At 39.9% G+C, this 13,997-nt stretch overlaps 1 protein-coding gene across 1 annotated transcript; it reads right to left on the bottom strand.

Annotated features, from left to right (window-relative positions):
• Positions 1-708: 708 nt before the first annotated feature.
• On the bottom strand, positions 709-13,412 carry LOC137891247 (metalloreductase STEAP4-like). The gene is made up of 9 exons (XM_068735766.1): positions 13,007-13,412; positions 12,740-12,847; positions 8,211-8,281; positions 7,711-7,795; positions 5,707-5,985; positions 5,519-5,613; positions 5,249-5,402; positions 4,971-5,141; positions 709-2,874 (listed from the first exon to the last, which is right to left on the bottom strand). Exons 1-9 carry the CDS (start codon positions 13,196-13,198, stop codon positions 2,617-2,619), a joined length of 1,413 nt encoding a protein of 470 aa, XP_068591867.1. The 5' UTR covers positions 13,199-13,412; the 3' UTR covers positions 709-2,616.
• Positions 13,413-13,997: the final 585 nt, after the last annotated feature.

Genomic DNA, 13,997 nt, shown 5'->3' with positions numbered 1-13,997 from the left:
GAAATGGAGGGCAACTTTTACCTCAACAGACTGAGAGATTGAGGGTTTGCAATATTGTAAAAGTTTAATTCACCAGATCATGAGGGACACTCACTCGGGGATGCCATTTGCCCCCTTGATGTCCTGGGCCGCGGTGCATGTGCCCCATGCTGTGCTGAGTTATAGTCTTCAATGCAATCCTGAGGTGTTTCACAGTTGGGCCTTCTTATCTGTATTAAAAACCAATAAGATTTGCCAAAGGGTTAAGACCTTTATTTAATCTATTTCAGGTAACAAGTCTCAATCTTTCTTTGAACATGGAGAGCTCACAATTCAGAGTTCACAGAAGGCCAAAAATGTATTAAAAATCATTTTAACAATGGAATAAATAGATTTAGGGAAAGAGTAAAAAAAGTCTTGCTTTTGATAACTGTGTATTTAGGTTTTATGACTGTTCACAAGTAACAGATTGCAAGACACTTTTTTAGGTGTTGAATGTCTACACAGCCATGGATTTTTCTGAACACGACTGCGACAAGACAAAACCAAATCTATTGAGATATGTTACCAGCTTCACTAAAGGTTGTATTGATATAATGTTAGATAGTAATCAAGATATGCAATTTACTACAACTAAGCAAAAGACCTGGGCATGATTAACATCTTGATTTGTTAGAATTTTTTTTAAAGATAATTTTTACAACTTCTCACAAAAAACACTACAGCAAGGAATTCCAAGTAATTTAATGTCAATTTCATGTTGTTACTCAAGCTATGTCCAACGCACATTTTATCCATAGCACATTTTATTATATACCTTTAATTTAACATCCAAGTGTACATGTCACAGATGAATCCTGGGGGAACTTTCCATGGTGTGTGTCTTTACCCACAATTTCAGCAGTTCATTTTTGCCTATATAGAATTGAACCTCAAGGCTGGACACATAGGTTTCCAACACATTCTTGCCGTTTTGCCTCTCAACAGCTCTCAACATGGCAACGGTGAGATGGAGGCTTATAGCAGACAGTGCTAACAACGGCAAAAGTGCTGACAGAGAAACAGACAGAGGAACCAAAGGGTGGGTGCTAAACTTCAGCAATGACGCTGTTGGTCAGGACAGCGTTATCAGCTGTAACCGCCGTATGAGAGTGTACTACGTCATCAGACTCCCGGTGCATTTTCTCTGAGCGTCTAATAATGAGGCGGATGGACTTACATTGTACCTACGTGAAAGCCTGATGTGTCTCATAAAGGGTGCCTTGTGCGTTGGTATCAGACGTCGAGGGGCTTGACAAAGTGACAAACAGCAGAATATCAGCTAAAACCAACAGCAGTTCTCTTGTAATAGGAGAACAATAAAATGTGAGAATGTGTAAGGAATGGCAGATTGTGTTTGCAGATAATGCTGTTAAATGCTAGATAACAGGATGCCTCTGACTAAATGTTCTGCTTTAGGCAAAAAATGCACTGAATATTTCTCTTGTAGCACAAGTCTCTGTCATGGAGACAGCTGCTCCATCCTCCTCTCTTCCCTCCTCTGATTTTGGATCATCTGATTAGTGTTGTACACTAACATATCTTGTTGTTCCACACCTGCCATTCGGCACCACCAGCCAACACTATTGACTTTGCCACCTCATCTGCTGATCAAGTCACCTGCCACTGACAAATTGTCTATGTTATGCAACCTACATTCTGCTCTGCCTCCTTGTACATGGTCTGATGATCTACCTGCTTTAGCCCTCTGTAACCCTGTTTTAGATCTGGAACAGACACATGTTCTTCCTCCTGAGTCTACTTTTGTCTTCCAAATCTGTTATCCACTGTGGCATTGGCACTTTGATTGGGTACATCTGTGTGCACGTGTGTGTGTGAGTCTGCATGTGGTAATATAATTAGCTTAACCTTACCCTCCTTCACAGTGTATATGTGCAAGCATAGTGCGTAAATGTGAAAACGTGCATGCCCTTAAGAGGAAAGCAGATTTAGGAAGCAAGGTATTTGTGTTAGAAAACAGGGAGATCAATAACATCCTGAAAAGAAAGCAACCTCAGGGATACAATCTCACAACTTCAAGGGAGGGGAGAGAGGAAAGCGGAAACTGTTGCCTACGTTTATCAAAACAATGGGTCAGCGGGGGATATCAATCTATTTTTCTCCACATTCTGTGAAAAAGATACAGCACAAACATGGAATCAGTTTTTTTTTTCAAAGCTCAAAGGAAATAGACATTAAAAACATTTAAATCCAGAGAGACCTGTCCATTTGGTTGAAATACACTATACTTTTTTGTTTTTTTCGGCTATTGAACAATTGAGAGTAGGCATTGCCGACTGATCAAAGGACACAGTCATGCACCAACTGAGCATGGACAACATTATCTTTGGATATGTTTTACTATTACTCATTCTACATACCAACCTGAATAATAAGAGATGTCCCCCACCCAAACAGTACATTTGAGAAAAGTTAAGTTATGATGTTTTTTTTTTAATTTATGATCATCAGTATTCTTATACTATTTGAAATGTATACTCCTAGTTATGATCAGTTTTTGGATTTCTTTTAATTTCAAATAACAACTGACATAGACGTTCAATAACCAGCATCTCAGATGACTTCAGAGATCAGAGTTCACAGGTTGGTGGCCTTAACCATCTCCTCGTCTGGCTGCGTCCTCTCCCAGCCTTGTCGAATGCGGGTTAGGGTTCGATCCACGCAGGGGAGGAGGACCAGTGCCTTCAGCACCAGCACCACAGAAGGCACAATCAGACAGAGCATGTAGCCAGGAGGAGTGTACCATTTGTAGGTAGAGGGTTGAAGGAATTTGTTCCAGCCGTAAAGGTAGCCATGCGTTGTGCATATGATCAGTGTCAGGTGGCCCAGCTTAGACTGAGGATAAAATCACATGGAATGGAAATGTTAAAAGAGTAGTGAGATACTTTGGGAAACACACTTATTCACTTTCATCCCGCTCTCATGTCTGCACAGCAAATATATAGTCATGGTCAAAAGCTGGTTGGCTTAGGTTAGCACAAAGGAAACAAATGCCTTTCTCTTTCCAAAGCTAACAAAATCAACTTACCAGCACCTTTAAAGCTCACTAAATCATGCGTTTTATCTCAGAAGGTTACCATGCTAGGAGAAGAAATATTCCAGCTCACAACCCCATACTTTTTGGTTTTCCTACAGACAAGTGAGATACAACATGAGCTTTAGAGAAGCTTGTGGGAGGACTTTGAGAACGTTGCACAGATCCAAGTTAGCTAGTGGGTTAGTCTTTATGCTAAGCTAAGCTAACCGACTGCTGGTGTTATTCATATTTAGCGGACACACATATAACTGTTGGCAAATAGGCAAATGAGCATTTTTTTACACTATTCCTTTAAGAATTTTATACACAAATAACACACATTGCATGATCAAAATCTGGTTATTTCTTCTTGTTCAAAATTAAATTTGTTTTGGTTCAATTTAAACCACGGTACAGTTCATATTATAAATAGAAACCTGTCACACACTGACATTTTCTGTGGTATGTTTCTGAAAAATATGAATTCAATATAAATTCAGAGTGATTGGTTTTGTATGGAGCTAAATCCAGGTCAAAAGTTTTGATCATTTGAAAAAATAATTTGAACCTGAAAGTTCAAGTTGTGGTCTTGAACATTGAAAAAAACAGCAATGTATTCAAAATAAAGATAAATTTATGAAACGTTTTTTTGGGTTGAATATAATTTTGATTTCAGATTGTTTTCTTTCAGTTCAGACTTTAGACCCTGATCTATCGTGGGGGCGTGGCTTCAACTGAGAGGGGCGTGTCATCATGAGTGACACGCCCCCCACGCAAAAAACAATCTGAAAGTGAAAAAATATTTAAAACCGAAAAAAAAAAAATTTAATCTGAAAATATAAAATCTGAAACTGAAAAATACAAGACCTCAAATATCAAAATATATATGAAAGTGAAAAAATTAAAACAAATTAAAAATAAAAACAATTACAGAACTGAATCAAAATTATATTCAACCCAAAAAACCCTTTTCATTCACTTATTTTTATTTTGAATACATTGCTGTATTTTTCAATGTTCAAGACCACAACTTGAACTTTCAGGTTCAAATTATTTTTTCAAATGATCAAAACTTTTGACCTGGATTTAGCTCCATAATTTTGTAGCACTAGTGGCCTTTGAGGCTCCGTTATTGTTAATAACTTGGATAATGTTCTTTCATTTACATGTTTAGCATTTGGCTGTTGATGTTCTCATCCACAGTGACATAGAGTAAACAGCACAATAAGGAAACATTCATATTAATGAAGTGCAGTAATGAACGGTGCCCTTATAATGATAATCGGGGATCTTCTCCAACCCATTTACAACAGCAAATCCTTCTGCTGTGAGCATTAACTTTCATTAATTTACATTCCTTGGTTGACAACCCCTGAAAAGAAAAACATTTTATCTAAATTGATACCAGTTATTAAATGTTTTTCACAATTTTTCTCACCAGATCATCAGAATTATCTTGACCTAGACCTCTATCTCTGAGTCGTATTCCCTATCTGAGGTCTATCTATGGACCTGACCTTTACACAAATGGACCTGTGACCTGTATTAATAATGTCCTCCCTGAGGATTATACCAGGTATCATAATTATATTTAATGAATAACTTAACATTTAAGATCCTGGGCTAAAGTCAGCCAGGCTTTCACTCTGTGTGCCTGTGTTAGGCAGTTAGTTAACTAGCCTTTGGGGATATGACTGCCAGTGACATATTGCTTTTACAACACTTTAATAACTCTGGTGACATCTTGGAAACTCCAAATATAGATTAGCACAGCCCTAAAATAAGTTTTTTACTGATAGTAAGCACATGACTGACATAACATCTGAGATCTTAAGGTGAACGCAAGCGCACCCATCCACACTTGAACACTATCACATGCACATAAAGGACTGTGCGTTTCCAACTGAGCTCTGACCTGAATGAAGCTGAACTCTCTCCAGCTGAGAGAGCCTCCCACCGAGGGCAGGGATGTTAGTCCTAGCAGGACATAAAGAAAGAAGCCCAGGATTCCCAGCATATAGAATGAGTCTTGGCCCCATGCCACCGTGTTATCAAAGTAAAACGGGGTGGTTTTATTGTTCTTCATCTGAGGGAGACAGAGAGACAGTACTGTAAGTATGCTTAGCTTTATGTTATACTTCTCTATGTTCAGGATTGTAAAAACACTGCGAGGTTTGACCCAGCCTGCCGTACCTCATCCACCACAAGCGAGATTAGTTTGTGTTTGACAGAATAGCGAGTAGGAGTGATGAATGTATAGATGGCATGGAGAAAAGCAAGGCCCAGAGCAATCAGACCCATCTGCTTCCTACACAGCATCCAGCGGTCCAGCCAATCAGGGAAGCGTCTGAAACATGCAAAAACTGAGCTAAGCCTTAAAAAATGAAACACCTTTTTTTCTTTCTTTTTTTCACAATAAATTGCACAGGTAGTGAAGATTTTTGTGATGGTTTGATGTCTGACCTGTACTTGGTTCCTCTGTAGAGCTGAAGGAAGGCAGCTATGACACCAGGCAGGTAACACAGAGACAACATGATGAGAGACACAATGGGAAACACCTGAAAGATGACGAATGAACAGAACACATCCTTTAAAGGGGAACACAAAATACCATCTACAGAGCATTTAACCAGACGGGGGCAAATCTTTACCTTATTTCCCAGGGACACTGTGATTCTGAAGGAGATGTCTTTCCCCTGTTCAACATAAGCGTAGATGACATCTCTAATGAGCAGATAGAAGAAGAAGAAGGCGGTGAGGCCGACGGCCACACGTAGCGGCAGCCTCCACTCTTGGAAAAGCTGCAGGGGGAAGTCCTCCAGCTCTCTGGCTGCTGACAGAGACCCTTTATCCAGAACAGTGAGGCCCAGCTTAGTGGACATCTCTGCTACTGCCTGCTTTGCTTCTGCACTGTTCCCACACAGGTACACCTGTAGCATAGAGGCGTGGGTAATTCTCAAAATGTGCTACAGCCGTTTAAAGAAAAAGGTTAGTGATTTACTATATAAATATATATCACTTTCCCTTAATACGTTCCCCCTTTGTAGAATACGTTATAATAAATAAACATAAAATAAACTGGGCCCATGTTCACTTAATTGAAGGAACATGTCACCCACGTCCTAATAATGTAATGTAGAGCTTCCGCATGTAGAGGTGGATCTTGTTTTATCTTCATCCGCTATCATGTATCTGTCAGTAATTTAAAAACAACAACTAATGCCTCAGAATAACAACAAAAATAGAAATATTTTCGTCTTGCTGCATTCTGCTCAGCTTTTGTTTTTTAGTTGCTAATAATCATTCTAAGATTATTGTTAGATGACTCACCAGCCCTGTTTGGAGTATACAGCGCATGACTGCACCGTGTATCTACAGTGTGTGTCAACAGAATTACCCTTCTTTTGTTGATCTCCGCTGTGCTGTTTCAGTAATTTTGAGATGAAGCCCCTGGAAGTGTATGACTATGCAAAGACACATGCATACTATATATACATACACTGCTCAATATGTAATCCTATTTCTAGATCTTCACCATGCTGAAGGTTATTACCACACTCACAGCTCTGTGATAAGACGATTAACTTGTTTGTAAGGGGGGGTTATTCTACAGAGAGAGAGAGAGAGAGAGAGAGAGAGAGAGAGAGAGAGAGAGAGAGAGAGAGAGAGAGAGAGAGAGAGAGAGAGAGAGAGAGAGAGAGAGAGAGAGAGAGAGAGAGAGAGAGAGAGAGAGAGAGAGCAGTTTGACAGGCATATAGTGGAGTCAGTGGGGTTGAGCAGTGTTCCCCCAGGTGTGTGTGTATAAGTGGACCGGGCAGCCAGCCATGTCTCCCTACATTACTGCACCAGTAACAGCAGGGGGATGGCCGACAGACTAAATCTTCATCTGAATGTAAATGTGACAGAGGCACAGCCCCGCTGTGGATCTAATCAAATTGCTGGACAACGAATAGTAAACACTTACAAGCATGTGTGTGTGGTTATATACAGTATCTACACATGCACTGATGAAGACACACATTCAGACACTCCTGTTCTCTTACAGCTACCTGTTTTCAAAGGAAATAGAGCACTGCAGTGGTGTGTGTGTGTGTGTGTGTGTGTGTTTGTGTTTGTGTGTTGAAGAGGATTCAAGGCAGATTCAGGTTTGGTCTCCAGAGGTTTCAGCATGTTTGTGTTTCTCTTTGTAGCTGTGAAACGAAAGCTGCAATAAACAATGGTCTTTCTACTCTGTAACATCATTAAGTGTGTTTGTTTGTTTGTTTGTTTGTGTGTTCATACAAGCACTGTCCTCATTTTCTCTTGCATTGCTATGGAAAGACGACAAAATCAATCATCTGCATCAACAAAAATTAAATCAATTCCCTTCCTAAATTTTGTGTGGTTTTTGGTGAAGCGTTCATCTCCTATTATTAACAAGCCTAAGATATTCCTAATGTGTTCCAGGAAATGTTGAAAGCAGTTATTGTTGCCAGGTGAGAAGTTAAACATGCTTCGCATCATGAATAGATCAAGTTGGTAATCTCTGTTACTGCTCTTTGTATCTTCACTACAGTCAACCAAAGCCTTCCTTAAGGCTTGGGAGTGTCCTGGCTTTTTCGCCCTGATCCCGCTGACGTCTTTAAACATATTCCTTACTTCCCCTCCTCTCTCACCTGTTTTCCTGCCAGAAGTCCATTCTGCAAAGCCCAGGCAGACAGCGTGTTAAGCCCTTTCACCACAGCAGCTCCAGGGACCAGTCTGTGGAACACACAGCAAGGACTTTAGCTGCTATTGTTTGTATCTACAAATACACAAACAGGAAAAGAAGGGCCTGAAAATGGTGAGAATCAATGTTTCCACTTCAAATGAATAGACACACAGCAGGCCGTCCTGCCAAGGGAGCTGCAACCCCGCAATTTCTTTTCATTTCTTTTGGATTCAGTTGAGAGTTTTTATGGCTCTAAGTGGTTTTTAGGAGCACTTTCCCAAAAAAGACTGCCTATATTTGAAAAAAAAGTGGCACCTACTGTTGCAAAATGATTGTTGACATTCAACCTATATTTATCTGCAGAAAAGTTAGCTCCATTTATAAAACATTATATTTCTGAGGATGGAAGCTTTTACATGCACAGTGTCTTTATGATTGAGACATCCTTTGTTTCTTTTCTGTTACCTCTGCAGGTAAGCGGCATTGGCTTCTGGGTACAAGTTTTTCTTCAGGTTGTTACTGAGGTCCACCAGCACCTTATAATCAACCCATCAGCATCGACAGAGTGCAGGAGACAAAAGAAAAAAATTGTTCAATCAATTCAATTAACTCTTATCTTGTCTCATACATATTCCTATTACAATAAAGGGAGCATGTTGAGCTATCCAGAAAGTATGATAAAGGTGTGAACAGAACTGAGCTGATCACAAAAAGAAAAAAATGCTGATTAAGTTGTGTCAGCGGTATTGCATTACAGACAAAGACGCTACTGTATTCACATCACTTTTTGCGTAACAGAGTACAAACTGTTCCACCGTCAGTAAACACAACTGAAGTATTAAAGCTGCAAGCAGTATTGATCGGGCCCTCGCAACTTCACGCACATCGAGGGTACTGGCAGGACTCTGGGTGACGCGGCCATGCATTTCTGTGACCGCCATACACTGTGTGCACGAGTTAGGTGATATTTCCTGCGTCGACCAGCAGCGTAGCAAGATCATGTTGCCAGGTCTTAAGCCTCACATGTTATGAGTGTACCTCCGATACAATCATAAATGTAAGCCTGTTAAGATCATTAAGAAAATGAATGCGAGTGAATGTGCTTCAGTGTTTGTAAGATAACAGTCCTGCTGATTGTATTTGGACTTACATGAAAGTTAACAGAACAGTAGTGTCATTTGCTTTTACTTGAACACTTTAATTTAACACTGTTTTCTTTTTAAGCTCTTCTGTAACTTTAGATTGTAGTGTGAAGCATTCATTATAACATTTAACCTGATTCTCATGTAGAAGCTCTGGACAGATAATTTATACTAATGCCCACTGAAATGGTTTGAGAACCACTGTTTTAACTAATTTTTGCTCTCCAAGCATCTTAGTTTGCACATATTTAGATCAGAGAAGTCTTTTTCTCATGGTGTGACCACAAACCCTTTTAATAAGTTCAGTGTTTGGGCCGCTGTAATTATAGAATCCTGATTACGTCCGTGGTTGCCAGTAGGTGGCGCTATGACGATGAGTTAATATTGACATGCAAAAGTCCTAAAGTCATGACAGTAATCAAGCATGTCAAGTTTGGGACAGTTTTGACAAAGTACAGTTGAGTTACAACAGCTTGATGGATGATGGCGAACCATGTAAAATGGCCGCTACACCAAGTCCATGTTGTTCGATGAAACCTCAAGCTTTTATGGTAAAAATGGAAAAAAACTGGACTGGACTGACCACACACACTGAAGGATATTATAAACAAACGTATAACCTGGCTCATTAATCTTACTATTAATAAAATGCATTAAGTGTATACCAGTGTACCACTATGATTTTGAAACTATGTAATTGATAAAGAAATGCATTCAGTATAATACTTGATGGTACCGCCATGTTCATTGGCGGAGAGACATTCAAAATGACGAGTTATGTTGAACGCACCATTCAGTGTCATACCTCATGGCACCGCCATATGGTTTAAGGGAAAACTCTAAATATCCAGTTACATTGAAAGCACTGAAGACATCACGTACCCAGGGGCGTGGACACTGCCTTCCGCACCAACGAAATCCGATCATCAAGAAGAGCTCCGATACTCTGTCTGTATATATTATTATTATATATATATATTTTTAGTTATATTTAGTAATTGTGGATTTGTGTACTTTTTTACTTAGTTGATATTCTTACTGTTTATTACTTATTCACTCATTTATAATACTTGCTGCTCTTTGCATTGTCCACTGTGCTGCTGTGATCCTGTAAATTCCCCCACTGCAGGACTAATAAAGGATTATCTTATCTTATCTCATCTTATCTACAGTTGTGGTCAAAAGTTTACATACACTTGTAAAGAACATAATGTCATGGCTCTCTTGAGTTTCCAGTTATTTCTACAACTCTGATTTTTCTCTGATAGAGTGATTGGAACAGATACTTCTTTGTCACAAAAAACATTCATGAAGTTTGGTTCTTTCATGACTTTATTATGGGTTAACAAAAAAAGTGATCAAATCTGCTGGGTCAAAAATATACATACAGCAGTGCTAATATTTGGTTACATGTCCCTTGGCCATTTTCACTTCAATTAGGCGCTTTTGGTAGCCATCCACAAGCTTCTGGCAAGCTTCTCGTTGAATCTTTGACCACTCCTCTTGACAGAATTGGTGCAGTTCTGTTAAATTTGATGGCTTTCTGACATGGACTTGTTTCTTCAGCATTGTCCACATGTTCTCAATGGGATTTTAAGTCAGGACTTTGGGAAGGCCATTCTAAAACCCTAATTCTAGCCTGATTTAGCCATTCCATTACCACTTTTGATGTGTGTTTGGGGTCATTGTCCTGTTGGAACACCCAACTGCGCCCAAGACCCAACCTTCGGGCTGATGATTTTAGGTTATCTTGAAGAATTTGAAGGTAATCCTCCTTCTTCATTATCCCATTTACTCTCTGTAAAGCACCAGTTCCATTGGCAGCAAAACAGCCCCACAGCATAATACTACCACCACCGTGCTTGACGGTAGGCATGGTGTTCTTGGGGTTAAAGGCCTCACCTTTTCTCCTCCAAACATATTGCTGGGCATTGTGGCCAAACAGCTCGATTTTTGTTTCGTCTGACCACAGAACTTTCCTCCAGAAGGTCTTATCTTTGTCCACGTGATCAGCAGCAAACTTCAGTCGAGCCTTAAGGTGCCGCTTTTGGAGCAAGGGCTTCCTTCTTGCACGGCAGCCTCTCAGTCCATGGAGATGCAAAACACGCTTGACTGTGGACACTGACACCTGTGTTCCAGCAGCTTCTAATTCTTGGCAGATCTGCTTTTTGGTGGTTCTCGGTTGACTCTTCACCCTCCTGACCAATTTTCTCTCAGCAGCAGGTGATAGCTTGCGTTTTCTTCCTGATCGTGGCAGTGACAAAACAGTGCCGTGCACTTTATACTTACAAACAATTGTTTGCACTGTTGCTCTTGGGACCTGCAGCTGCTTTGAAATGGCTCCAAGTGACTTTCCTGACTTGTTCAAGTCAATGATTCACTTTTTCAGATCCATGCTGAGCTCCTTTGACTTTCCCATTGTAGCGTTTGTGGGCGTTTGTATCCAATGAGCCCTATTTAAATGGCCTCAGAGAAGTCACCAGTTGTAGTCACTCATAATCACTCACAAGAAGTTAAGAGGCCATGCTATGAAGCTCATTTCATTGACACAACTTTCTAAGTCATCAAAATTGCTAATTCATGTTGCTGTATGTATATTTTTGACCCAGCAGATTTTGTCACTTTTTCTGTTAACCCATAATAAAGTCATGAAAGAACCAAACTTCATGAATGTTTTTTGTGACAAAGAAGTATCTGTTCCAATCACTCTATCAGAGAAAAATCAGAGTTGTAGAAATAACTGGAAACTCAAGAGAGCCATGACATTATGTTCTTTACAAGTGTATGTAAACTTTTGACCACAACTGTATCTTAACAATAAAAAGCTTGTTCTAGAGGGAAATCAATTCACAAATTGTATGATGATCCAAGAGTAATGGCCCTAACACTTAGACTCTAATGTGATACTGTATGTTACAACACTGTAAACAAAATCAAGAACAGTTGCTGAGATATATGTAAAGAATAAATCTTGAATGAAATGGGCATTAATAGGTAATACTTTTCACTAACTCTGAGTCATGGATTATATTGTGGCTAAGGGTAAATTTTTTGAGAACAAATGCAATGTTAGTTTCTACCTGTGAATCTGAACGCTTATCATTTACTTCAGTGGTTCTCCCCCTCCGAGGGATCACAAGATAATCTTGAGGGGTCTCAAAATAATATACGTCAAAAAAGCATACGTCCACTACATTTTGCTGACTAGTCATTGCTTGTTTCTTGTGGAAAACTGGACACTTGAACCCCTTCATGCCTCTAAAAAATGTTCATATGAAACAGTCTGTGGGAAAATTATTATTCTTTGGTTGAACTACTCAAAAGTCCATGTTTTAAGGACCACTGACTTACATCATACTAATATATTGGATCATAGCACCAAAAACATATCACTGCCATTATACTGTGTTTGTATTAGTTACTATTTTGTGTCCCCTGTGAGCTGTTTCTCAGAAAACATCATTATAACTTCATGATTATCTTAATTTGCCTTCCTTTTTTCAACTACTTTAAGCAAGGGGGCACAAATATAGTAACGCAATGTGCTATACACAACATTGGTTACTTATTTTTACATCCCACCTATCACCTGTTTCAGAGGTTACTGGGTGTAACATGTTGATTGTCAATATGTAGATTCCCTGATTTGGAGGAACTAGGAAATATGCCCCGGAAATAATTCCAGTTCATTGAGGATAGTCCTTGATTCAGCAACAGGAACTACCGTACTTTTGAAATTGTTATTTGTAATTAACTATTACTTCCTGATTATTTCCCTTTAGTAACTACTTAGGATTGCGTAAACCGTATTATTGATTGATTGATTGATTCTAACATCAAACCTTGATTCACCTTTTCTTTAAGATGAGGTGCCATTGTCTCCAGGAATGCGTAGTGTTCTCTGTGAACACAAATGAAGATCAGACTGGCAGATTGGGCTGCTGCTGTGTGGCTCATCACCTGTACACAACACATACATCAAGACATTAAGAGACATAAACATGTTTGAGCTGCACACACACACACACACACACACACACACACACACACACACACACACACACCTTTTTTTGTACATTTTGACGGACTAAAAGTGCTATGTTAAGCCATGTGCAGTACCTGAGCTCCCTGAGGCAAGGGGCCACAGCTGTGAGGTCTGCGGCTGCCGTACACCACCCTGTAGCCAGACTGAAGCAAACGCAGGCCCAGAGAGCGCCCTAAGTCCCCCGTCCCGAAGATACACAGCAGCTCTGGCACAGGGGCAGCTGCTGTGCCCAGAGGATGCAGCAACACACTCTCTGGCTTCATCATCTCCAACAGTCTATTCACCACTGTTATGTTCTCACTCTGAGTTTGGATGGTCAATGTTTCCTGTTGTGTAGTTATATTGCTGTGGAATCTGACCTGTACACTGCCCCTCCCTCTTTGAGTGTGCACAACACTGTGGGATTTTTAACTCTTTTCTGCCCGCTGTAAGAGTGTGTGTGTGTGTGTGTGTGTGTGTGTGTGTGTGTGTGTGTGTGTGTGTGTGTGTGTGAGTGTGTGTGTGAGAGAGAGAGAGAGAGAGAGAGAGAGAGAGAAAGAGAGAGAGAGAGAGTGTGTGTGTGTGGGGGGGAGATGGGGGTGTTCTTAACACCTGCAATCAACACCAGAGATCATATGTGTAGGAGTGTCCGAGCATGCATCATATAATGTGTCACTGTGACTCATCACAACATTTAAGAGCGTATTTATTTTTTTATTACTGCATGTGCAGTCAAGAGATTGATTGATACACCAGGACTTTAAACTGTGAATATGCCGATGCAACTATAATCTCAGATTAATTAATGTTTTTACATTTAATCTCTTCTTAGAAACACAGACTGTTTTTGAGGGCATATCTGGTTCAGCCAGAATTGAACTTTTACATTTCATAGAAGAAAAAAAATTGTATTCTGCTACTTTCCAGGGCTGCCTTATTCTATTTCTTTCCACACTAGACATGGTGCCATGTGGGAGATCCTGGCCCACAGATTTATTATCATTTCAAAACCCACTGTTCCAACCAAACGACTGGGAAGAGAATTTGTGCAAATAGTGTTCATGTCCCCATGGCTGAAACATCTGC

The sequence above is a fragment of the Cebidichthys violaceus genome, unplaced genomic scaffold (genome assembly GCF_023349555.1).
Source record: "Cebidichthys violaceus isolate CVI_PGR_0920_01 unplaced genomic scaffold, fCebVio1.0.p SCAF_7, whole genome shotgun sequence".
NCBI classification, from domain to species: Eukaryota; Metazoa; Chordata; class Actinopteri; order Perciformes; family Stichaeidae; genus Cebidichthys; species Cebidichthys violaceus.
Note: the sequence above shows the minus strand (reverse complement) of the source record. Positions and strands in the feature narration are given on the sequence as shown.

Bases quoted from the DNA above. Each gene is read 5' to 3' on its own strand.
- LOC137891247 (XM_068735766.1), bottom strand. From the start codon at position 13,198: ATGATGAAGCCAGAGAGTGTGTTGCTGCATCCTCTGGGCACAGCAGCT. The intron at 12,848-13,006 runs GTACTGCACATG...TGTTGTGTACAG, and splicing joins CCTTGCCTCAGGGAGCTCAG to GTGATGAGCCACACAGCAGC. The intron at 8,282-12,739 runs GTGAATCAAGGT...GTTGATTATAAG, and splicing joins CACCTCATCTTAAAGAAAAG to GTGCTGGTGGACCTCAGTAA.